Genomic DNA, 27,158 nt, shown 5'->3' with positions numbered 1-27,158 from the left:
GACCTTGTGTGTCCATTATGTTTTGCATCCTTTGTACTGATCTAAAATGATTGTTAAAAGCATTTCTTTTTGTGTGTCCCAGGCCGCAGTGGGAGGTGCTGGAGGCTGTTATTGGCCAGTTAGATGAGTCTTTCCATGTGACCGTGCAATACTCTTCCTGTAGCAGCCATGAAGTCGGATTTCTGGCATTTGATTCACTTGAGTTGAAGGATTGTGTCATGGGTAACGACTTATTAATTATTCTCAAATATTATCTAATTAAAATGTGTTGTATGTATTACTTGCATCTGTAGAGCATTTCTACTTTATCACTATGAATTTGCCTATTTTAATATTTGACATTAAATTATTTAAATGAATGCACTAAATATTCTTCTTCTATCCTTATGTGGCACTTTTGAACAAAATCTTTATGGTTTTCTGTGGTTTTCTACAGGTGATGATTATTTGGATTTGGGTTCAGACTGTGAGAAATACTCATCACTTCACTGTCATTCTGGAGGCTGCATTGAGAAGCGAAGAGTGTGTGATTTTCATACTGACTGTCCACAAGGGGAAGATGAGGGCTTAATATGCAGTGAGTAAAATGAAAGATTTTTAATATTTTATACGCCATGAAGATGTGTAGTTTCTGTTTACCAGTCTGACAATAATTGTGAGCTCCACACTCAAAATCTGTTCCCTTTTCAGAGTTTAATGCAATAGATGTTGCGCACATCAGACCATTAAGTTTGTGTGGAGCTCTTTAGTCTTTAAAAAAGACAGTATTTTGTTATTTTAAATGTAGAGAACAGGCTGTGTCTCACCAATCCATTAATTCAGTTTATGATAATCAAAACATTTCTTTGAAACGTGGCGTTTAAGCTATAAATCCGTAAGATTTGCGAGATCATTCTTGCCAATTTGCATTTCGTTGAGAGTGTTCAATTAAAGTATGAACAGCAGTGTGACAGGGCGATATAAGAGGGTGCCGCTGAGTAACTGGCTGGCTGTGTGTCAGTCACATTAGCTGTATTAAATCTTAAGGCCATGATAAATTTCTAATCCTTTCACTGGAGGCGTTGGATTAGCAAACCTGCTCTGTCAAAGCTTTTCACTGAGTAAAGAGCTGCATAAAACGCCTGAAATGCATGAGTGTTTGCTTTCCTCTAGGAAAACTATTTGCATATTTATTGATTTATTTAATCTCCATTAACATTTATACTATGCTTAGATGATTTATAATTATTGTCTGTGTACAAAGAACTTTGTAGATGGTATATTTGGCACACAGCACTTACAGTATAATCCAGTTAGATAAAAAAGGTGAGAACAAAGACTCATAGAAGAAATCCATATTTACAGGCAGTCTATTAAAATGTATTAAAGATTTATTTGCTAAATACATTGCATAAACATTCTGGTAATTATTATGGAATTAACAAAAGAACCCTAAAAGGTTGATTAGCTACTCGTTCAGCATTAAAAAAAGCCAGTAACAACTATGTGATGATAAATAATTTAAACTGCAACAAACAGTATTTGATTAATAATTTACTATTTAATTCTGTTAAATTTAGTTTAGTTGTTTAGCACTTTTTTGCTGTCATATCAACATTGATAATATGAAATATTTCTTGAGCAGCAAATCATCATATCAGAATGATTTCTGAAGGATCATGTGACTATGAAGACTGGAGTTGTGATGCTGAAAATTCAGCTTTGCCATCACAGGAATAAATTATATTTTAAAATATATTAAAATAGAAAACATTGTAAAATAGAAAAACATTAAACAATATTTTATAGATTACTGTTTTTCTTGTATTTTTGATCAAATAAATGCTGCCTTGGTGAACTTTTATTTGGTAGTGTATATATTTTATAAATAAAATTATGCACATTTTGTATACATTATACATATTTGGCAAAAGTAATGCAGAAGTATGTAGAAGCATTCTAGCCATATCTTGAATTGTAGACCAAGAATTTGTATTCTTTCCTCTGATATAGACATGTGGAAACTACTTTTGATATTATGTGAAGGGATTCATATGATAAATAACTCTGACAGCATCCTAATGAAGATGATCAAAGTAACTCCCACTAAGTTTAAGCTTGTTAATTACGTCCATGACATTATAAAACATGTCCTCTGTATAATGAATCTGTCAGTTAGTTAAATCTGTCCTAGCCTATACCTAATATCCAGAGACCATATTAGCACACTTTAGTTGGAGTCTTGTCATATCAGCTGTCATTTTAGGTATGAAATATTTAAAGTGTAAAGCTAATTGAGGCACAATTTGCCTCATGGTGATTCATCTCTATTAAAACCATAAATTTTAGACTGCAATGAAATGTTTTATTTCTCCTCAGCTCTTGTCGTTACAAACTAAAAATAATTTGTGTGCCATTAAAATACTTTTTATTACTACACAACATATTCGTACAGGAGGAAATTGGTATTTCCAGCAAGAAATTAAATTGGGGTCTGGAAAACAATCCACCTGTCCTTGTCCCATGTTAACATAACTATGGTTTGTTTATTATTTGAAGTAAATGACATTGGAATCATGTAATACTTGAATTGAACTGAACAAACTGGCAAAACATACACCGGCTTTGTTGATTTAGGCATCATAATGATACATTTAAGTGGACTTAATGGATAAATGGAAGGAGGAAATGTAATATTTCTCTGATGAGCTTTTAAAGCTCTGCTAATGTTTGCCGACACAGTCAGTTGTATTTTGCGGATACAGATTTATTAGACATTTCATAATTTGCTTAATGTCTATACAGACTCCTTACCTTTGGGCTCATACTGTTCATTTGAGTTGGGCTCATGTGGATGGTCATTGGCTGATTCACTGTCCTCTTGGAGACTAGTTAGTGGACAACAGCTGAATGAAGACACAGATCTACTGGGCACAACTCTGCAAAACACTCAAGGTAAATGTGAAACCACATCTTCTTTCAGTCATTGGATTGGTTACCCATCAGAGTTTCCATTCTCAAGACATCCAAATGTTAAAATGTGTTTAAAAGTAACAGTAAAAATTGCATAATATTACAGAACATTTCTACTTCAAATAATGCTGATGATTACAGTAATAAATTGTTTAATGTTAAAATGGAAAACAGTTATTTAAAATTGTATATTTCACAATACATCAGGTTTCTTTGAGAAACATTAAAAAGTCTTACAGAACCTGAACGGTGGTGTATAAATTTGTTGAATTTATAATATAAATTATTTGTGAATAGATATTAGTACATATACAGAACACATTTTGTAAACATAAAACTAGGGGTAGGTGATATGACCAAAATCTTATATCATGATATGAGTAATTTTATTTCACAGTAATGATATATATCACGATATTTGCTTTAATAAGGTCTTTATGATATCTAAATTTTTGCTACCATAGAAATTTTATAATTCTTGTCACCAGTGTCCATACCACAAAAAAAACTAATACTAGCCTAAAAAAAAAAAAAGCTCACTGAAGACAAGTAAACAGTCAGTAGCCGGGTTTCCATCCAAAGTTGCGAATTTAACTTATGCGCAAAATTGGAATATCACATAAAACATTTGCGAACAAGCACTGTTTCCATCCAACGAGTCGGAGCGAACAAAATCATCACTTCCTGATAAACTGGCACTATACATCACTAAGAAAAGTAGGAGAAGCTACTGAATATAATAATTTAATATATAATAAATTACTTGCATCTCAGAACGAGCAGACAAAACACAATGAATTCGGTTATTGCTTTCGGAGGTGGATGCTGCTGCTTGGGAACGCAGTCGTTTAACAGTTCTGGGAGGCAATTATACAGAAATACTTTGATGACAGACTTTGCTCGGGCATTTCCGAATGACCATATAACAACATTTCAGATGCTGTGGAACAAGATCGGTCCGCTGGTTAGTCAGGATTTGCCGTCCCATAGCGCAAAGTCACATGACTTTTTTGATGCGCTTGGAGGAATTTATTTACAAAATGCATTTCCATCTCCCATTATTCGCATTAACCATTTTTTGCACAAGTCAAAAACCACCTCAAGCGAGCGTAAAAACGTTTTTGCGAATTAGGGCATTTTTATTTGAAATTCAGCGTTTTCACTCGATTCTGATGCGATACTTCAAAATGTGCATAAAAGCCCAGCTATTGATTAAATGCAAATAAGAAACTAATTACAAGCAATAGGACAAAAAACTACACTAAAACAAATAAATAAGAAAAGCTACATACAGTGTATAAAGTAATCAAATTTATAAAAACACTGCATATTCTTCACTTCTTATTAAAGTTACAAAAGTGATTTAGTCAAGAGCAGTGAGAGATTTTCTCTCTTTTGTTGTTTGATTAACATGAATGACAGACAACAGGAATAGACTGCTGTCACTTTAAGAGCTGCCCGGATCCATATATTGTTACACGTCTTCTTTCTCAGCTGTTTGCTTTCACTTAATACCTAAATTACTGTGTATATGAGGATACTTGCAAAGACGGCCATTTTAATACATACATGTGTGTGTATTTAATCGTTCAAGGCCTATAAAGCTGCAAAAATATGTTATCACACAGATAGGTCACATCAAAATGTTTTACAAAACATAGAAAATTAAATAAATAGCATAGATATGTGCAAGCAGTCTAAGAGAGACATTAGGTGATTTAGTTGAACTAATATGTGAATTTAGTTGCTTTGCTTTCCATGTTTGCTCAAAGACATTTTTTTTTCTTTTTTTGGAAAAAATGTTGTATTCTCTTCAGATTAATACAACAGCTTTGAGACAGAGACACATAGGAGACCCATGTGTATAAAAAGACCATCGTTTAAATGTCTCTTCGCAATGCTTTTATTTATGAATGTCACCAGTGGGATTTTTTATGACATGGGAATTAAGAACTATTTTCATGATGTGTTAATGGCACCTGTGATTTTAACATGATAAAAAATTTTATCCTTGAGAGGAGTACGTAATGATTTACAGGCTGTAAGGAGTATTATAGTGTGATGTATTTGTAGAATGATGCAAGACTAAATCTCAGATCCACAGTACAGGTGTCCAACTCCATTTTATGACTAGATGTATTCCAACTCGCTAAACTGAAATGTACTTAAAAAAAAAAAAGACAAACTGTTTTTTTTTTGTTTGTGAGAAACTCTTGATGTTTCCAACAAAATCCAACAAAAATGTTTTCCAACCTCGCCTATTAAGTTTTTTGTCTTGTAAGCATATCTGAGCACTCTATAGAGTACTGATACTTTCTCGCCTCAGGGCACTTTCTTTTTTTAAAGGTCAGAGGTCGTGGTGATGAAAGTGAGGCGTTGGTTCAAAGCCCAGCTCTCCCTTCAACTGTGTCCAATCAGGATTGTCAGGTAAGAGTTTATGTTGACAGTCAAAGCATATTATTTTTTTAAGAGTCTGTAAGATTTTTTTTTTTAAATGTGTTTGAAAGAAGTCTCTTATGCTCACCAAGGCTACGCTTATTTGATCTAAAATAGAGTAAAACTAGCAATATAGTCAAATATTTTTACAATTTAAAATATCTGTTTTCTATTTTAATGTTTACTTCAGTCTTCAGCATTTATTTGAAGTATAAATCTTTTGTAATATTATACGTCTTTTGATCATTTTAATGCATCCTTGCTGAAAGCAACTTATTAACCACAACTTTATGAGTAGAAGTGTATGTATGACTGTTCACATAAAATAGTGGTTTGTCTATGCCACAGTATTTGGATTCTGAGGCAGATTTCAAGTTAATTGTCCGTGAAAAATGAGGACACATCTCTGCAGCTTATCTACAAATAGCTTACACAGAGTAACAACACATGCAGCCAAAGTTTCAATTTTACACTTGATTGTCCATGAATAAGATATTATTCTGGGGCATCTGGTCTTGTAGCAGACGCTCAACTGCTAATTTTTCTGTGTAGTTGCAGTTCTCTCTGTACCTGTGCGGGGATTTCAATGGAACAGTGCTCCTGTCAGTGGTGGAGAACGGAATGTTAGCTTCTCCACTGATTTGGGAGAGATCTGGACACTGGAAGGATGCTTGGCAAGAGATCTCTCTGCCGATTACAGGGATCTTAAAAGGGTGAGATGATTAGATGCATGGTTAAACAGACAGAAAAATACTTTTATTAGTCTCCAAGAGGAAATATAATGTAAAGGGAAATCGTTCTTTTTCACAAAATCATATAAAGAGACCATCCTGTCCCAGTACTGGGTTAAAAGGATCCCCTATCTGGCGAAAGAAACCATCAGGGGCATCTTATCTCCGCTGTCATATGATTTTCATAGAATCGTAATCTAATCATTTAATTTTAAGACTTTCTTTTGATTTTTTTAAGTGTATTGATGTAAAATTCTTAGATCAAATATATTTAGTTACAAACTCAGGTTCTGCAAACTGCAAAGGGTTTGCAAGTTGATAATAAGCTAAAATGAATCATAAAAATGCACAATTAACATTACAATATTAAAGGGGTCATGAACTGCCTTTGTTTTTTTATTTCGTACTGTTCTCTGAGATCCACTTATAATGTTATCAAGATTTTTACATTAAAAAAAATCATCATTTAGAAGTAATAGGCTATTTTCTGTCCTGTTTTGACCCCCTTCATCAGAACGCTCTGTTTGAATAGGCGTGACAGATTGTAGACTCAGCTATGATTGGCTAACAGTTGTGTATGTTTGACAGTGTACATCCTTCACAGATGGACGCTGTTGTGATTTAGGTTAAAAATGCATAAATATTCAATACATATCAAACGATTTGTAATATCAAAGCAATAATGATCACGTAATGAAAATAGTTACTCAAAAATAAAGTTCAACAAATCAAGTTTTTCGTTTGGTTTCTGCGTAGACCTGCATTTGCCGCTCTTGTCATTTATGTACTACATGCGTGAATTGGTGGGCGGGGCTAAACAGGCTGTGATGTAAAAGGAGGCATTGATCTTCTTCTGCGGAGGTGGTGTTTAGCCACACTTTTACGTCATAAAGTGGCACATTCCACAACCTGTCGTTTTGGCAGACTGGCTTCAATATAAGCGGGTTTTTTTTTTTTTTGACTAACGAGAAAATTCTAAATAAAACATTTACTAAGTAAATGGGAGAGTATCTCAAAACAAAAGTAAAGTAAAAAAAATCTAATTAAAATTTGTCAGAGGCATATTCTTACCCTGCTTAGAGTGGAATTGTTGACCTGCACTTGAGTTATGTAATTTCATTAAATGTCTACATTTACATTAATAAATCTGATTTCACCGTTGCTCTTATTCTAAAATAATTTGTCATTTGTTTTGAGCACAGCTTCCATCTTAAAGTGCAGGCCTTCTGGACTTCTGGATCTAAAGCTGACATTGCACTGGATGACATTTCATTAAGTGCAGCATGTTTTGACACAGGTAACCTTTCTGCCTCACACATGTAAACATAAGTTTGCACCCAAACACTCGGGCAGAATAATGGTTCATTTGTTCATCCCTGGTGCAAAAGTTTATTGACCACACCACAGACTCACGATTGCATCCAAGCACTCAGTGATAGGGCGTTTTCACAACATTTGAGTATTTAGTAAGACAGACGGAGAATTTAAGATGTGATGCACACACATGATGTCTAACCGCTGTCTCCAGTTAGCAGAGGGAGATGGTTCTCATCACGCAGTTGATATAGATTCCGCTTGATTAGTTTTGAAGGAACATAGAGCGATAAGAGGACCTCCTATCTCACAATCCGCAAATGTCGTAAAAATGCCAACAATAGTCTTTCTGCTTTTCTAACAAGCATTTACAGATCTTCAGAGTGAGGTTTCTTGCCACGACACGGTTGACCGCAGGAATTGTCATTAATTGACATTCAAGACTTGTGAAAGTCAAGATTTAGTATCCTCGTTAACTTTGTTTCCCAGAATCTGTGATTTTGTGAAATTCCTGAGCCATCTGTTCATTAAACATCATCTTTAGCTTTCTGCTTAGTCCTCCTCTTGCTGTCATATTATCTTTGTCACAGTCTGTGGTCCCTCAACACCTTTAAATCTTATCCAATAAAAGCTAGTATTTAAAGCCTGTTGAAAGGATCAGTTTAGACCAGCAGATATGTCCATAATGGTCCAGACTGGTTTATCCTGGCTGTGTCTGGTTTAGTGGCTTTCTGACTGGTAAACTAGCAAGAATCAACTGTATCAACATCATTGTCCTAGTGGAGATGGTTGACTAAAGAAGGCCTGCTGAATAAGCTGGTTAAGATGTTTTTGGTGAAACCAGCATTGAATACAATGCTGATCTAGGCAACCAAAAGGAAAAATGGCAAGTTAAAAAAAAAAAAAAACTACACAGGGGTTGTTTGATTCTAAGTGTCATACTTTCATTTGTGTTCCTTGTTCTCTTTCCATATCTGTTTTTTAAGAACTAAATGAACTGCTTCTTGGACAAGGACTACTGCATGATTTAGACTCCTTCAGCCCTCTCCCAGAACCCTCAGCGTCAGGTATGGTTCCATTCCTGTGCATTACACAAATACACTACTGTTTAATAGATAGTAAGCTTGTAAAAGATGTCTCGTATGTTCACCAAGGCTGCATTTATTTGATCAGAAATACAACAAACACAGTAATATTGTGAAATATTATTTCGATTTTAAATAACAGTTTTCTATTTTAATATATTTTAAAATGCAATTTATTCCTGTGATGGCAAAACCAAAAGTTGTAAAAACATTACAAAACCAAAACCAGGGTCTTTTATTTTCAGAGGCTTCCCTAATGACATGGTGGTTTACCTCCTGTGGAGCAAGTGGACCTCTAGGCCCAACTCAAGCCCAGTGCGACAGTGCCTACCGCAACAGCAACGTCAGTGTGGTGGTGGGGAAGGAGGGCCATCTCAGAGGTGTTCAGATGTGGAGGGTTCCAGCTACCAATATGTACAAGTAAGTTCAGAAGCTTGAAATCATTCTGGTTTAGAGTCGTTCATGGATTCAAAACAGGTACTGTACAGGTACCTCATGGACTTTGTGGAGAAGTTGTTGAGAAGTTGTTTGATACAGCTCAAAATAATCCCACAAATCATTTATTATACTATTTTGAAAATGCCTGTTTGAGTGGAAGCAAAAACACACTGTTTTTGTGCATGTCTCTTTAAATGCAAATTAGCTACTGCTCCCTGCCCCCTTTCCAGAATAGGGCTGTGCCTTTACAGCTCGTATCTCAGATAAAATACAAAAAAAAGATGTAAAAATTGATTTTGATTTTGATTATAATGTCTGTCACGCTGAAAAAAATTAGCATGCGTTTTAGAGCCATCTTACTTTAAACTTCTGATATACGGTTTTCTGAGCGCACACATCCGAAGAATGTGCACAGAAAGTGGCTGTAACACGACCTGTGAGTACTAAACTAAAAAGGCATGTGCTCTTTCATGTATTATTTTGCTTAAACTGTCAAATACACACAATTTTAGGTCAAAAACACACATAAGTTACATAAACACAGTCAGTTATGTCTGTGAAGGTAAACAGCTGAGAAAGAAATGGCATGTTTATATTAGATCTTTGTATTAAGGGAGAGCAGGGTAATATACAATACCTATACTGCTGACTATGCTGACTAATAAAAACAGAAAATCACTCACTGCTCTGGACTGAATAACTTCTATAGCTGTAATAAGAAGGCATTTCTTTCTTGAATGCTGCTTTTAAATGCCTAGCATAAGGATAAATTGTGTGCGGCTCACTCAGGTGGGGGTCTTTGCTAATACTGCAGTGTCCGTCAACAGTTGTGGGTGGGGCATGTGCAAAGTGATGTCACTTGGTACAGAATCTGCAAACAGCATGTTCCGAGACACTGCTTAAGATTTATGGGGATTAAAAAAAGGAGTGGGTGGATTTTTAACCTTATAGGGTGGTTGTGTGCACACTGCCAACAGGGGATCTTTAATGTCCAAATACCATGTAAAAGTGAATTTTGTATAATAGGTGCCCTTTAAGCTAGTTAAGAAGTCTGGCTTAACCAGACTTCATCCTGTGATCATCCTATGCTTGCAACCAAGCAATCCAAAATTAATACAATTTTAATATATTTCTGTGAAATGTTTGGTGCACCTTTACGCCGGTTTCACGTCAGTGAAACTACATCGCCACTGCAGCTACAGAAAGTATTCACACTGGAAACAGCGTCACAGCAGCAGCTACACGTCCGGGGAAACTTGATAGTCTTGAAAGTTTGTTAACATGGGGATTCACATGTAAATAGGAAACAGCAAGCACAATCAAGAAAACAGCTCCGATCATGTTGTTTCAGTCATACTTCGATATAGAACATGCTGTTTATAATGTTTTTTATAATACACCATACTTTCACCCAAACTAAATAATTAATAATAAGTTTAAATGGGCAAGTCTTCTATACATATTTTTGATTCTTCATTTTCCTTTCTGACATACTCCAATTCTTTTTAAAACACACTAGACATGCTTATTCTGAGCTCCTGCTTGATACTCATGAGTTGCTCCTGCTCCCGGTATGAATGCACTAACTTTTTATATAAATAATAAAATCATAATAGAATAATACAAATTTAATAAAACATTAATTCTGTATGCGAAAACTGCTGATACTACTGCGGGACCTTATATATATGAATATTTAGATAGGTGTTGTATTCCCATAGGTTGATGGGGATCTGCTGAGAGTCAGCTGATGCGAGCTTGACTAACGTGACCTGCCAGAACTGACGCTACGCTAGATTATTATAACATATTATTACAATTTAAAGGGATAGTTCACCCAAAAATGAAAATTCTGTCATTAATTACTCACCCTCATGTTGTTCCAAACCTGTTAGATGAACCCTTCGTTCATCTTTGGAACACAAATTAAGATATTTTTGATGCATTCCGAGAGCTCTCTGACCCTCCCATAGACAGCAAGGATCCTTACACGATCAAGGCTCAGAAACGTAGCAAGGAGATCGTTAAAATAATCCATGTGACATCAGTGATTCAACCGTAATTTTACGAAGCTATGAGAATGGTTTTGTGCGCAAAGAAAACAAAAATAATGACTTTATTCAACAATTCGTCTCCTCCGCGTCACCCTATAGTGCCATTTTGGAGAGTATCACATACGCAAACAACGTATGCAACGTATGTACGCGGATACGTTGTTTACGTTCGGATCAAAGTGTAAACAATGTAAACAGCGTATCCATGTACGGTGTGTACCGTACCGTTTACGTATGTGATACTCTCCAAAATAAAAAAAATAAAAAAATCTAAATCTCTTTATTGTCACACATCGTGTACACAAGTGTAACGATGGTGAAATTCTTAGGTACAAGACTTTGTGCCATGGCAGTACAAGCAACAAGATATGAAAAATTAAAAATATATATACAGTAAATAACTATGCACATTTTACACAATATACACATTTTACACAATATACAATAGACAATTGTACACAATATACAAAATAAACATTTCCGTAATATACACATAGTACACAGTATACTCAAGAGACTTATAAATGTATGTATAGCTTTTATATATGACTTACAGTGATGTATACTGTTAGTGTTTTACTGTGAAGTTCAGTGCAGTAGTTTGTTAGTGCAGAAGAGAAGATGGAGCTGCATGTGTTCTATGCTATGCAGTGCAAGACATGCTACAGTGCTGTCAGAGTCAGTGTGGCTGGTGTGTAGATGGAATCCAGTGTGAGGGGTAGGGGTAGTAACGTTTTGCTATCTGGAGTTCAGTAGTCTGATGGCCTGCGAGAAGAAGCTGTCTCGCGTTCTGCTGGTTCGGGTCCTGATGCTGCGGTACCATCTGCCTGATGGTAGCAGCGAGAAGAGTTCATGGCTCAGGTGGCAGGAGTCTCTGATGATCTTCCTCACACATCTCTAGGTGTAGATGTCCTGGAGGGAGAGAAGCTCACCTCCGACGATGTGCTGGGCCGTCTGAACTATTCCCTGCAGGGCTTTCCGGTTGAGAGCGGTGCAGTTCCCGTACCAGGCAACCAGTCAGGGTGCTCTCCACAGTGCAACTGTAGAACTGTCTGAGGATTTTTGAGCTACAATATATAATAATAATATACACCATATATTTTATTTTTTCTACTTAATTACTTTTAATTGAGTGTGCGTTTTTTATTTATTTATTTATAAGCCCTTTATGTGCATTGTAAAAATGGAGTATGAATAAAAATTATTGGAGTATGTTTTATAAGAAAATATTTTATTTTAGTCTTTCTATTTAAAATTTCACATTTAATCCAATGTTCTACTTAACGTTTCTTTGATATTTACTGTGAAATTTACTAGCAATTACTTAGCGAAAATTTAATTAAGTCATTTTTGTTTTCTTTGTGCACAAAAAGAATTCTCACAGCTTCGTAAAATCACGGTTGAACCACTGAGTCACATGGACTATTTTAATGATGTCCTTACTACCTTTCTGGGCCTTGAACATGTCAGTTGCATTGCTGTATATGGAAGGTCAGAAAGCTCTCAGATTTAATCAAAAATAGGTCTTATGGGTTTGGAACAGCATGAGGTTGAGTAATTAATGACAGAATTTTCATTTTTGTGTGAACTATCCCTTTAACATGCATGCCAAAAAAATATGCACTGCTCATGCTTGTGGTGTGAAACCGGCCTTAGACTAGTTTTCACTTTTTGTGCTTTCTCAACATAATCTTTGTAGTCTCAAAAGCAGAGATTCTCGCCTCAAAATCCAGTTGCGAGGAGATGCATGTCAGTACCAGGTGTAAACAGTTCTTTACTGTCTTCCTGTGTCTCGTCTCTCTCTCTTTTCCTCTCATTCACACATTTTTTTTATAAGGGCAGCGTGAGGCATGACTCACTGGCTGTAGGCACAGATAAATCTCTTCCTGTACTCTGCTTAATCTGGCCCCTGTGTAGTCAAGCCTTTGAACTGATTTACAGTGATTATAGAGGCTAGTCATGGGAGCTCATTAAAAACAACTCCAAAACTGTCTGTGAAGAAGGGCATGCAGGAGAGGAGATGCAGGAGACAGGAAAACATGCCAGATAACTATCAGATGAACTTATACAACACTATTTTGTGATATTATTGCATTCAGGGTGCCAGACTGTAATATAGAGATCAGACCCAGGCTATCCCTCATTCGAAAACTGAATTATTTGATATTGTATCCTTTTGTTTTGGTGCCCTAAGCACTGACTGGCTTTAATAACAAAACAAAAAAAACAAACAAAAAAATATATATATATATCAGGGCCTAAAACTAACTTTTTGCCAGACCTGCCATTGGCCGGTGACTTGAGGAAATTTACCGGCCAGAAATATTTTTTACCAGCCATGGAAAAAAAAACAGGCAGTTATGACACCAAAATATTAGATAATAGCAAAAAATCACAATCCTTGATTCCAGTTTCGATACCTGCTAAAACTACTAGTTTAACCAATAAAAATTTAATAGGCTACATTTTTAAAGACTAGTAAATAGTCCGTTGTAAAATAAGAGCAAATCAAATTACAAGCAATAGCACAAAATAGCTTACTATACAACAAAGATACAAATAGAAATGGTGCATTTCAGGCAGGTCTAACAGTAATTTTCAGGTAGCCTACAGAAATTTAATAAATTACGCTAATCAAATAACACTATAGTCTTTATATCTTTTTTAAAGTACAAGAGCAGTGAGTGATTTTTATTTTTTTTTGTCCTATTTTCTTTGATCAACATTAAAAACGCAGACAACAGCAGCATTATTGGAATTCTGTGTCTATCACTTTGTGTCTACACGGGCAGCTTGAAGTTGTCAACACTGGATGCGACAAAGTGGCCGTTGCTTGCTTGGACTATTTCAGAAATAGAACGGGGAATCCGTTTACTTTCTGCGATTTGTCGTGGCGCGCCACGCCGCATCCTGTGTAGACAAAAGCCTCGTTCAGACTGCCCAAATCCGATTTTGTGCATATCCAGATGGAATCTGATTTGAATAACTAACTGTCCACACTGTGTATTGCAACTGTGCATATTTGTATCTTTGTATCATATTTGATTTGTGTCTATAAGCGCTCTTTCGTTTTATGGAATGTGCGGTTTCTATGGCAATGCCTTTGCGTTGTTATGCCAACCGAAAAAAAAAACCAATAACAGCAACACAGTTTGCAATACAGATGTTGTCTTACGACATGACAACATGCTGCCGTCGCGCTGGATTATTATTATTATGGATTTCGTTTTATGAGGCAATCACGGAACTTTATTCCATGCTGCCGTCTCCGCTGGTTTCAAAACTCAAAGAGGTGCGTATACTAGCAGTATATTGTCTTTTTCCGCTTGACTTGCAGTTCGCAACAACACAAGCTTGTTTCTGTAAAGACGTTCATTATGTTTTCTACAAAAACGTTTGACGTTTTTACGTTTTACGTGGCGTGAAAACATGAAAAGGCTAGGCTAAATCCGATCTGACCGGTCAGACTGAAACGGATTTCCAGGAATGCGATTTGAATAGGATTCCAAACCACATATGAATGTAGCTCGAAACGGATTTGCAAAAATCGGATTTCATGTAGTTCGTTGCCGTTCAGACTATTTAAATATGATCAGATTTCAATTGGATTTGCACAAAAATCGGATTTGGGCTGACAGTCTGAATGAGGCTAAATCACTGATTATAATGGGTTATATTGTCTTGTGACGCATTGCGTCGTGCGCGGTTCGTGTTCGGTTTCTTTCTCAGCTGTTCATGTTCACTTAAGAACCAACTACTTTACTAGGATACTCACAGAGATGGGCATTTTTGACATAATGTTGTGTGAATTTGTCCGTTCGAGCGCAGGAAGGAAGCAGCGCTCAAGACGCGGCTTTCAGGCCGGGGCCTCAGATGTTTAAACTTGCCACTCAACGCGAGTAACGCGTGTCCTTTCATGTGTTCAGGCTCTTGAATATTTACATTGCAAAGGCTTAAACTTTTGTGATGAAGCAGCACTGACCCGTCAACTGTACGGAGCGTCGTTCACATTTGTTCACGTTTATGTTCTCACAACATTGCACTGTTAGAATTTATAAAAATGTTATCGGCCATCTGGCAACTGACAGTTTCATATACTCGCCAAAGCCGTTTTTACTCGCATCTGGCGCTTGGCGAGTGTTAATTTTAGGCCCTGTATATATATATATATATATATATAGATAGATAGATAGATAGATAGATATATTTGCCTTGAGATAGGAAGTTTTATCTTGTTTGGGAATTAAAGTCTTTCCTTTTACATTTTAGGATTAACTAAGGTTGTATATTCAGTACATTAAAATGATAGTATAATCACAGCTCACTTATGGCTTCATAGCTTAATATGATATTGTCATATTAATAGTATATATTAATACAGGGATTTTCAATTTTTGTGATGCCAAGGACCCTCAAGTATGATGATCCCCTTGTGAGGGACCCCCTTTCTAAAATATTAAGGCAGTTGTATTTTCATGTATAAAGGCCCTTTAATACTGTGTGATATTAGTAATATGAAGCATGATATAAAGAAAACATGTTGTTTCCTAATTAAAATAATTTGCTGTAATATTGACAGTGTACTACAGTGAATGCAAATGATTGAAATATTATCTGGAAAATATTTACTTAGTCGACAACATGTTTTTTCTTATGATGTATAAATGTAGTATGTATTGATAAGTTAGAATTGTTATATTTTACTTTAAAAACAGTATGGTCATGATTACTGTGATTAAATATTAAAATAATTTATTTCAAATACACATATTGTCTTATAACATGTAAAACAGTTCCTTAAAAAATGTATCTTAAAAAGAGGACCATTTGAACAGATTAAGTGTGGTCTAATTATATGGGAATATTATATATAAGGTGAATTTGGGTTAATTGGTCACATTTTTTCCTGGTTTTCTCAATGGCAAAAAGTGTCCCAATTTAACTTAATTCAATATATATATATTACTTTTTCAGGTGATTTTTTTTTATTTTTAGCTCAAATTATTTTCTCTCTTTATGGGTATTAGTACTTTGGGATAGCAGGTGTGTCTTATGTTTGTTAATTCAGTGCATTGGGAATACTAAGGGAACATCCTCATTTTCCAGGATTTCAGCTTATGGAGCTGCAGGAGGCAAAGGAGCAAAAAACCATAACAAACGGTCACATGGTGTCATCATCTCAGCTATCTTCCCACTGGAGAAAGGCGACATACTCTACAACCTAATTGGACATCAAGGAGAAGATGCATGTCTAGGAGTGAGTGAAGCAGAAACTTAGACTTGGCCATTGGGTTGCCATGATATTTGCAATGTATTTATGTATAGCTCTCTGTTTACATCTATATGTTTTCTTCAAATATTTACAGAGGAACCCCCTGACCCATAATATCTGTCTTGGGGAGTCTTCTGTGATAGAAGATGGTTCGGCCTTAAAGTGGGCTGGGGGCGGAGGTGGTGGTGGAGGAGCCACATATGTTTATCGGGTAAAATCTTTCTTCCCGTTTTCTTGTCTCGAACACATCTTTAAAAATATCCATCACAGCCTTGTGAGTCCCCTTAAAGTGGAAGTGAAGCAGTCAGTTAAGTTAACATTATTTAGTAAAGTGATTTCCACTTTGATTAAAAAATATATAACAAACATGATTAATGTAACCATTTTAAAGAAAAAAGGATGTTTTGTTTTTAGAGCAAGGGCGTTTATATATTTTTTAATCAAAGTGGAAATCACTTCACTAAATAATGTAAACTTGACTGACTGCTTCATTTCCACTTTAAGGGGAACCATGAGGACGGCAGTCGTCGCCTGATAGTGCCTGTCTAGACAAGCATTTTTGAGACATCCTGAAATAATTTGGGGTCGTCTGAATTGGAATACAGATGGAAGTGAAGGCTTGTCTGGAATCATAGGAGGCTTTCTTTTTTACTTGAATGAAAAGTAAGTCTGATGTTGTTTTTGGGATGCACGGGGGCAGATGGAGAACGGGGAACCAGTGCCTTTGCTGATTGCAGCGGGAGGAGGAGGAAAGGCCTACCTGGAGGACCCTGAGAGCAGCCTGGACCAGATTTTCCTGGAACAATATGAGAATGACACCTCCGCCCCTGGTGTCAATGGCAAATCCGGAGCAGCAGGTACTCTTCCAATGACAAAAATATATATTATATTCTTTTTTAATTATATATTATTTTATGGCCCAAAATTCATTCAGTTGATTAGTTCAACAGTGATTAGTTCTTTTAATCAACTCTTTTAAAATCAATGTTTGCTACACTACAAGCTAAAAATGTTGCTCCTTTCATTAAGCCACTTAAAGGGGCTATATCTTTTTCAAGAGGTCATATGACACGATTTCATGTTCTCTTTGGAGTGATACAAGCTGTTTGTTGCAAAGATTAAAGTCTCAAACCCAAAGAGATATTCTTTTTAAAAGTTAAGACTCAACCACACCTTCCTAAAATGCCTCATTCAAACACGCCCCCACAAATCTACACCACTGAGTGGGAAGATTTGCATAACACTGCCCAAATGTTTATTTAAAGAAAGAAGGCGTAACTTTTATTCTCGCTGTAGTATTGTTGCCGCCACCGCTTTGTCATGGAGACGCTGTGTGTTTCCAACTATGGTAAGGGGCATAACATTTCCGCCACACGGTTGAGGTATTTGGCCAATCACATGCCCTTGATAACTGGCCTATCAGAGCACACCGCACTTTTCAGAACAATGAGCAATGATATACTTTTAAAAACAACAATGGAAAAAGTACAAAAATAATTTCAATATCATTTTCATAAGTTGAAATTTAGGGGTTAGGGTTCGGGACAGCCACCTCCCACAATTGAAAGTCCCCAATAAATGATCATTTTATATATATATGGTTGTGGGACAGCAGTTTGCACCAATTCTGTAGAATGGCCCATATAACTATGCAATTATTTATAATTTAATCTGAGCCATTTTTTAGACACTTTTTTTTTCCAGAAAAATTATGGGTTTTGAGTGAATAATACAGGCAATCTGTAAATTGTTTATTTTGGTTCATGTAAATTAACTAATGGTTCAGTAGAACGTATGTCCAGTCAATCCCCAAAGTCCAGCATTAGGATCAGTGGCTACTCTCTATGGAAGCATATAGGTAGCGAAATTCAATTTAAAATGCAATATTTTAAATTAATTAATTATACAAAAAATTGTTTGAAATTAATTAAGACTTCCCGAGTTTCCTGAATGACTGTTATTAAAGGTCATTTAATGAATTTTAATGATTTTCAATGCCCCGCAGAAACCCTGCCTCTCAGTCGCTGCTTGTACTGTGATGTGATATTGAAATTACTTTCTTTGAATGCTAACAGTTACTCTGTGATTTAGATTTGGATAAAGGATAAGTATTATTCCAGCGAATTCTAGCTATTTCCACATTTATGAGTGTGTTATGGGCTCTCTAACTTCATTTACTACCTACCAGCTTTTTCACAACAGCACAATACTGTCAGTTCAGCCATCGGGATCACATTATCTTATGACAATCCTGTAAGTTATGAAGGATGTTTTGTGGGATTGGTATCTAGAGGATGCTTTTTTATGCAGAACTGTCATATGTAAGCAGTTCTGGGCTTTCACTTAATAGACATATGTATCTGCCAAAAAAGTAGAAGAGCGGACAGTGAGTAATACAGTACTCCGTACAGTACAATACAGTACAATACAGTAATTAGTATTTTGCATCCTCAAACCAAAGGAATTTCTCTGTGGAACAACTTTAAACTAACATGCCCAGCACTGAGTAAACATGTCTGTATTTCTGTGTGTGTGTGTGTGTGTGTGTGTGTGTTTAGGTGGAGGAGGTGGGTGGAGCGACCTGTCTTCTCTCCCCTGGGCAGGGAAATCTCTTGTGGAAGGAGGTGAAGGAGGCTCATCCTGTCCTGAGGCTTTGTCAGTGCTGGGATGGGCTACATTTGGAGGGTTTGGGGGAGGTGGGGGCGCTTGCACCGCTGGAGGCGGTGGTGGAGGATACAGAGGTGAATGTTAGATTAAAAACACTTGCACATATGTCACAATCACAACCATAAACTTGCTGAGGCTGTATTTTTATGATCAAAAATACAATAAAACATTATATTATAATATTATATTATTACAATTTAAAGGGATAGTTCACCCAAAAATTTAAAATTAAAATTCTGTCATTAATTACTCACCCTCATGTCGTTCCAAACCCGTAAGACCTTCATTCATCTTCGGAACACAAATAAAAAATTTTTATTCCAGAAAATCCGAGAGCTCTCTGACCCTCCCATAGACAACAAGGTTACTACCACGATCAAGGTCCAGAAACGTAGCAAGGACATCGGTAAAATAGTCCATGTGACATCAGGGGTTCAACCATAATTTTACGAAGCTACTCGAATATTTTTTGATGAAAAATAACGGAAAAATAATGACTTTATTCAACAATTCTTCTCCTCCTCATCCCTTATGCTGTGGCGCGCCGCCATTATGGAGAGAGTATCATGACATATGCGCTTGCTTCCACTTCATGTAAACAATGTATGCGCATGCTGCCGCTGCTTACATTGAACACGCACATGCGTCAGCATGCGCATATGTTGTTTACATGAAGTGGAAGCAAGCACATGCGTTGTGATATGCTGCATTCACGCCATGTTGTAATTACCGTAATTCCGAGATGACAACACGTGACGTTCAACTCGGTGCTGTTCACGTCTTCGGACTGGGGATTATCCGTTTCTATAGCGACAATCAACAAAATGAACCCGCGTGAAAGAATGTTGCTGGCAGCTGTAAAACACAATACAAGTAACTGTTGCTATGCAAATGCATTATTATTACACTTTATAATTATTTCTTTAGGTTGTTATTACATGGATAGCCTAGATATCTAACTCTGTGCTGCATGTCTTTCATTTATGTTCATTTATGTTTGTCTACATTGGCAAAAGTCAATTACATGAATTTTAAAACATAAATATTACGAAATAATTGCTTAATTACATTTTACTACTGGAAGCACTGCCAAATTTCTCTGGTTCCGCATGAGGTGCATCGGTCATGTGGTACAAGCCGTAGCTCTCAGAAAACTCCCAGTTCACAAGTTTACGATATGGCGTGAATGCACCTATATGCACTTCTCCATAATGGCGGCCAACCACAACATACGGGATGAGGAGGAGAAGAATTGTTGAATAAAGTCATTGTTTTTGTTTTCTTTGCGCACAAAAAAATAGTCTTGTAGCTTCGTAAAATTACGGTTGAACCCCTGATGTCACATGGTCTATTTTACTGATGTCCTTGCTACGTTTCTGGACCTTGATCGTGTAAAGATCCTTGTCTATGGGAGGGTCAGAGAGCTCGTGGATTTAATTAAAAAATATCTTAATTTGTGTTCTGAGGATGAACGAAGGTATTAGGGGTTTGGAACGACATGAGGGTGAGTAAATAATGACAGAATTTTCATTTTTGGGTGAACTATCCCTTTAAAATAATACATATTGATATATAATTTATTTCTGTGATGTAAAGCTGAATTATTTAGCAGCCATTATTTTGGTCATCAGTGTCACAGAAATCAGAAATCATTCTAATATGCTTATTTGGTGCTCAAGAAACTTTTCTTATTATTGTCAGTGTTATAATTGTTGTGCTATTTTCAAAAGTAGATAATTTATTTGAAATAGGAATCTTTTGTAACATTAAAATATAACATATAGTATAAGAAATGACTTAACTGTCACTTTTAATTAATTTAATCTGTGCTTGCTGAATAAAATTATTAAATAAAAAAAATCATTTAGATGGTAGTGTATATAATATGGAAAATAAATTGTATTATATACCTTTATTTATTATGTGATATACCAGTACATTGCATTATGCTGTAGAATTTATGATTATCTTTTTATTTATTGATTTTTACTGCAAACGCAAAATATTTTGATGTTGTAATGGAAAACACAGGAGAAGCCTAACGCTACAAGGTTTAGATTGTAGTTCAAATGTTCTGTTCAAAGTTATTATTGACCCCTTGCTGTGAGTTTTTACTGGAACATACTGTAAAACAAAGGTCTGTTGTTAGTTATCACAAAGAATGACTTGCTTTGTGAGGCAGATGTTTCATTTAAAAAGATTATTGTCCAGCCGTTGTTAAATCATCACATGTGCATTTGCAGCCCAAGTCTCTTTTTTTCAATGTGGATTGTTTGTTTTAATGAAATATTTTATTATTATTTTTTTTTTGATGTCACCTTTGCCCAGGTGGTGATGCACCACTTCTTGATGGCATCACAGCAGATGGACAAGACGGCGTCTCTTTTGTTCACCCCATGGGAAAGATATTTCTACAACCACTTGCAGGTCAGGCTTTATCTAATCCAGACTGTCTATAATGATGTACATTGTGCTCTTAAATATACATACCCCTTACATCTGTAAGATGTTTAGCATTTTTAAGAGCGAGATAACATCTTAAATAAAAAATGATAGCGTCTTAAAAAATAAGATCATAAAAAACTGTTCACATGCATTTAGTTTTATTACACACATCCAGAAACAGTCACTAAAACTTGCAGATTATAAAACTTATAAGCAGAACTGTATTTGCATATATGTATACACAGACACACACGTATGTCATCTAGAAAATATCTGAAATAAATCCTGAAATAAATTGTTTTAGTGTTTTTCAATACACCCAATATGCACTAGCACAGATTGTTTTCTCATAGAAGTTGGCTGTATTGAGAAAACAGGTCACGCACACATCCACACTGATTCAGTAATAAACATGAAATTGAGAAAATTTAACTTGTGGTAGATAATAGAAGACCTTATGTGACTTATTGAAGTTGGCGCCACTGTTTATTACTGCAAGTGTGTTTTGAGTTAAAGGGCCATTTTTGATACTACTTCATGTTAACTTTCATTATTATGTCATTAACAAACATTATAAAATGCTTAACAGATTAGTTAAAAAAAAATTCTGTTCAACTAGTTACTAGTTAATTTACCAACGATCTGTTTTGCAATATATAATGTAATCATTTTTATTAATGCAATTATAAACTATTACCTTTTATCTTAAATCATGAACTGTATTTTTAACTAGACGTTGGCAATCATATGTGACCCTGGACCACAAAACCAGTCTTAAGTAGCACGTGTATATTTGTAGCAATAGCCAACAATACATTGTATGGGTCAAAATTATAGATTTTTCTTTTATGCCAAAAATCATTAGGTTATTAAGTAAAGATCATGTTCCATGAAGATATTTTGTAAATTTCCTACTGTAAATATATAAAAACTTCATTTTTTGATTAGTAATATGCATTGCTAAGAACTTCATTTAGGCAATTTTCTCAGTATTTTTTTGCACCCTCAGATTCCATTTACAAATAGTTGTAAGTGGTTTTGTGGTCCAGGGTCACATATTTAATGTTTTATATTAAATATAATATTTTAAACTGTAAATTTTAAATTTACACCCAAAAGTTTATTTTGGCAACTGTTTATTAGCATGTACTGTAGATGGTATCAAAGAAAAAATACATAAAACTTTTTTTTTCTTAACGTCACCTGCCTAGGTACCTGAACAGCCGGTGTCCATTTGCCCTTTAAAATTTGTCTATAAAGGCATGTTTGAAATATTCCTAATTCATCCACTCTGTCATCCTCCAGTTGTTCAACTGAGCTCTCTGGCAGACAGACCCCCATCTCTGATATTTATCCTGGCAGTGATTGCGTCCACAGTAGTCACGGGTGTCGTTCTGACCTGTGCCAGCCTCATGCTCAGTAAGAGACTCTTCCAGTTCTGTGCCAATTCTGTGCCCTCCACATTCCATCGTCTCTGACATGCTTCTTCTATCTCTCTATGACTTTACAGGACATAATTTGTCTTGTAAAATTGCATTTCATAGAAGAGCAAATTCAGGGGAGTTCAACATCAGTGATTTTAGAGCTGAACAGTAATTATGAGAAAGAGTGGAAAATATAAAAATTAAAGTTTTTAACTGGTTTTTTTTCATACCCCTCAATTATTTTGAAAGTACAAAAAATAACTTAAAAACATTAGAGCCACTGGGCATTAGTGTTCCATCATTTAAAAAACCTAAAGAAATTGCTTACAAAATGTGACATGAACAAAGCTGTGACACTAGGATTTCATACAGCACTTAAGTACTGTGGGAAAGGGCACATGTAACAGTGACAATTGACATATACTTTATTAATACTTTAATTATAATAATTTATTCACCAAGGAGGGATTCAATTGATCAAATGTTACAGTAAAGACATGTATATGCAATTAAATGCTGTTCTTTTGAACTTTGTTCATCAAAGAATGCTGAAAAAATGTATCTAGTTTTTTTTTTAAACAAAAATATGACGCAGCCCAACTGTTTTTAACATTGATAATTGCTGCGACACCAGAAGTTGTGAGAAATATTCCAAATCAGCATTTCTGAAGGATCATGTGACACTAAAAATTCAGTTTTGAATAAATTACATTTTAAAATATATTCAAATAGAAAACAGTTATTTTAAAGTGGTAATAATATTTCACAATATTACGGTTTTCACTGTATTTTTGATCAAATAAATGCAGCTATATTTTATTTTTGTATATTTTTTTTTTTTCATTTATTTATTTATTTATTTTTTTTTGTTTGTTTTTTATACAAGAAGACACCCTAGACTGAAGCACTGGGGTTTTGCAGCAGTACTGATGTATTTGTATGTGTTCTAGCTATGGAGAGTCATGGGGAAGCTGAGATCGAGGTATATCTAAACTGCAGCCACTGTCAGACCCAGAGCTGTAAGAGAGATGAAGATACCAGACTCATCCTCTGCCTGTGCGACAGTGACGAGGTTCTTGCATCAGACAACGTCACCTGCCTAGGTACCTGAACAGCCGGTGTCCATTTGCCCTTTAAAATTTGTCTATAAAGGCATGTTTGAAATATTCCTAATTCATCCACTCTGTCATCCTCCAGTTGTTCAACTGAGCTCTCTGGCAGACAGACCCCCATCTCTGATATTTATCCTGGCAGTGATTGCGTCCACAGTAGTCACGGGTGTCGTTCTGACCTGTGCCAGCCTCATGCTCAGTAAGAGACTCTTCCAGTTCTGTGCCAATTCTGTGCCCTCCACATTCCATCGTCTCTGACATGCTTCTTCTATCTCTCTATGACTTTACAGGACATAATTTGTCTTGTAAAATTGCATTTCATAGAAGAGCAAATTCAGGGGAGTTCAACATCAGTGATTTTAGAGCTGAACAGTAATTATGAGAAAGAGTGGAAAATATAAAAATTAAAGTTTTTAACTGGTTTTTTTTCATACCCCTCAATTATTTTGAAAGTACAAAAAATAACTTAAAAACATTAGAGCCACTGGGCATTAGTGTTCCATCATTTAAAAAACCTAAAGAAATTGCTTACAAAATGTGACATGAACAAAGCTGTGACACTAGGATTTCATACAGCACTTAAGTACTGTGGGAAAGGGCACATGTAACAGTGACAATTGACATATACTTTATTAATACTTTAATTATAATAATTTATTCACCAAGGAGGGATTCAATTGATCAAATGTTACAGTAAAGACATGTATATGCAATTAAATGCTGTTCTTTTGAACTTTGTTCATCAAAGAATGCTGAAAAAATGTATCTAGTTTTTTTTTTAAACAAAAATATGACGCAGCCCAACTGTTTTTAACATTGATAATTGCTGCGACACCAGAAGTTGTGAGAAATATTCCAAATCAGCATTTCTGAAGGATCATGTGACACTAAAAATTCAGTTTTGAATAAATTACATTTTAAAATATATTCAAATAGAAAACAGTTATTTTAAAGTGGTAATAATATTTCACAATATTACGGTTTTCACTGTATTTTTGATCAAATAAATGCAGCCTTGGTGAACATAATAAAATTCTTTAAAAAAACATTTAAAAATCATAGCGACCCAAACTTTAGAACCATATTGTACACAGGCTAATATGGATGACATGAATCTTCACAGCCCCCACCCCCATTTTTTATGAACTATCAAATGTGTATTACAGAAGCTTTAAGTCATGCTAAATAAGCTAGCTGCCTCCAGCAATATTCACATATATTCGCTTGTTTCTTAATTCCTATCATTCTGTGGTTGCCCTTGCTGTTAATTTCACACTTACTGAAAAAAAATTTTTTCTTTTAATATATATTTTATGTTAAGATTTTGAACAGTGGGTTTTTAATATTTGTACAAATCACTTGCTTGTTTTTTGATCTAACTACTGTTTGTAGTGTTGCACAATACCCCGTAAAGGAAAGAGGAGGGAACTAAAACAGGGACTGCTATTAACCTTAAAACATGGCCTTGGAAATGAATGTATATAAATAAACAATTAAGACAAATTATTTTCAAAACTAACGGCAGTCTCACTGATGGGCTTTTTTTGTAAATGCGTGCAGACCAGTATCTTAATTATAAGTGCTGCTATTTAACTTGTGTGTTTTGTACTTGCAACAACATTTTGTGCTTAAAAAGGTTTATTTTCCAGTACTGGACAGTGAGGGAATATTGAGGGTGTCATAATGCACTGTCCCTATAAATGTGAGCGTCTTGTGGAATTAATGAGGATATCATTTTTCTTCAAAAATATTGGTTAAAATTCATAATACTTTCATCGTGCTGGTGGCTGTCCAAAATACTGTCCTTTGAATTTTACTCTTGTAAAGGGAAACTAAAAAATTCAAAAAGCAGTGACTTTGGGATGCATCGAGATTTGTGATTATATTGATAATTACTTTATTATTACATATAATCATTTAGGATATTTTATTGGCTATAAATAGATAAAAAGGATATGGTAGCATATATGATATATCATATATGTTACCATATCCTAGCTGATATTATAAATAAATCCTGTTGGCTTTTTTCCCTAGCATTACAATTAAAAATGTTATGCTTAAATCAAAACTATAGGCATTAAAACATTATAATATGCAGTAGAAGCTTTGCATAAAAAGAGTATATTTTTTGAATAGAAGAAGGAAATTACTTGCTTTTATCATCACCTTAATCTAGCCATTGTCAATAAATAAAGAATATGGCACTTTACAATAAGGTTCTAGTGATTATCTAAGATTAACCAACAATGAGCTAACTTTGTTACCTGTAGTTAACATAAAAAAAAGCTGTTCATTAATGTTAGCTCAGGTCCATTATATAATATTAACAGATAGATCTTTTGATTTTAATAATGTATTGGTGAATGTTGAAATTAACATTTACTAAGATGTTTTTCATTGTTAGTTCATGCTCAATTTCCCAAATGCATTAAATGTGACTGAGATATGCCTTAAACCAACAGTCTGTCACAGTGCTCTAACTTTATGTATATGCTATGGACACTTATTTCTATAAATGCTTTATTTTTTTATTGACCATGCTTAATATCACATATCTTCCTTATGTTTGATTTAAAAACATATATTGTTTGTTTGACCTGTGCACTAACTGTAAAATGCTGTGCCATGTCTTTTGTATGTATTTTTAAGATAAATAAAGACTTGTCATAACACAAATTCCCAAAGAGAAGTGAAACTTCTTAAGTTTCTTAAAAGTTTTTTATTTCGTATATTTTGCGCATTGTATTTAATTTTCTGCAATTTACATGTACACAAAACCGTCTCAAAACTCAAATGCAAACAGTAGAGCGAGGTCTCTGGGTCCTTGGATAGCAGAGCTCCACTGGACGCTAATTGTGTGTCTTCCCCTGAGCTCTCCCCCATGCAGGTTGGTAGTCTTTGCTCGGGTTTCCCCCCTCTCACCCCTAATACCTGGTCAACTTCCTGCCGGCTTCGCTTCGCGCCACTGCGCCAGCAGCCCGACGGAAAAAGGGGACCTCTCACCTCCACACAGCGCCCTCCCCAGCAGACTACCAACCTGCATCGGGGACATGGGCAGCCTCCACTGAGGGTGAGTCCACCCTGCCCGATCGCTTGCTGACAGGCCCAGAGCTTCAGTCCTCACCTGAGGGCCTTTTTTGGTTTTAAAATGCACAATTTTGTCATCTTGATAGAATTCTATGGGGAGAAATAAGTGCACTTGGTTGTTCTGTTTCTTTGAGAAAA

General features: G+C 35.4%; 1 protein-coding gene across 1 annotated transcript in view; it reads left to right on the top strand.

The window, feature by feature from the left end:
- The window catches only part of LOC107697749 (leukocyte tyrosine kinase receptor-like), a 54,237-nt gene that overhangs the window by 20,507 nt on the left and 6,572 nt on the right, over positions 1-27,158 (top strand). Inside the window, exons 5-19 of the mRNA XM_016498589.1 lie at positions 83-222; positions 437-577; positions 2,785-2,934; positions 5,279-5,379; positions 5,941-6,101; positions 7,322-7,416; positions 8,420-8,500; positions 8,764-8,938; positions 16,117-16,267; positions 16,377-16,493; positions 16,983-17,139; positions 18,841-19,023; positions 21,278-21,376; positions 23,769-23,921; positions 24,016-24,129. Of these exons, the coding sequence (XP_016354075.1) occupies positions 83-222; positions 437-577; positions 2,785-2,934; positions 5,279-5,379; positions 5,941-6,101; positions 7,322-7,416; positions 8,420-8,500; positions 8,764-8,938; positions 16,117-16,267; positions 16,377-16,493; positions 16,983-17,139; positions 18,841-19,023; positions 21,278-21,376; positions 23,769-23,921; positions 24,016-24,129 (2,018 nt within the window). The remainder of the gene's footprint in view (positions 1-82; positions 223-436; positions 578-2,784; positions 2,935-5,278; positions 5,380-5,940; positions 6,102-7,321; positions 7,417-8,419; positions 8,501-8,763; positions 8,939-16,116; positions 16,268-16,376; positions 16,494-16,982; positions 17,140-18,840; positions 19,024-21,277; positions 21,377-23,768; positions 23,922-24,015; positions 24,130-27,158) is intronic.

This window comes from Sinocyclocheilus anshuiensis, unplaced genomic scaffold, assembly GCF_001515605.1.
Source record: "Sinocyclocheilus anshuiensis isolate Anshui unplaced genomic scaffold, SAMN03320099.WGS_v1.1 scaffold446, whole genome shotgun sequence".
In the NCBI taxonomy this organism is placed as follows: Eukaryota; Metazoa; Chordata; class Actinopteri; order Cypriniformes; family Cyprinidae; genus Sinocyclocheilus; species Sinocyclocheilus anshuiensis.
This window is presented reverse-complemented; position numbering and strand designations above follow the sequence as displayed.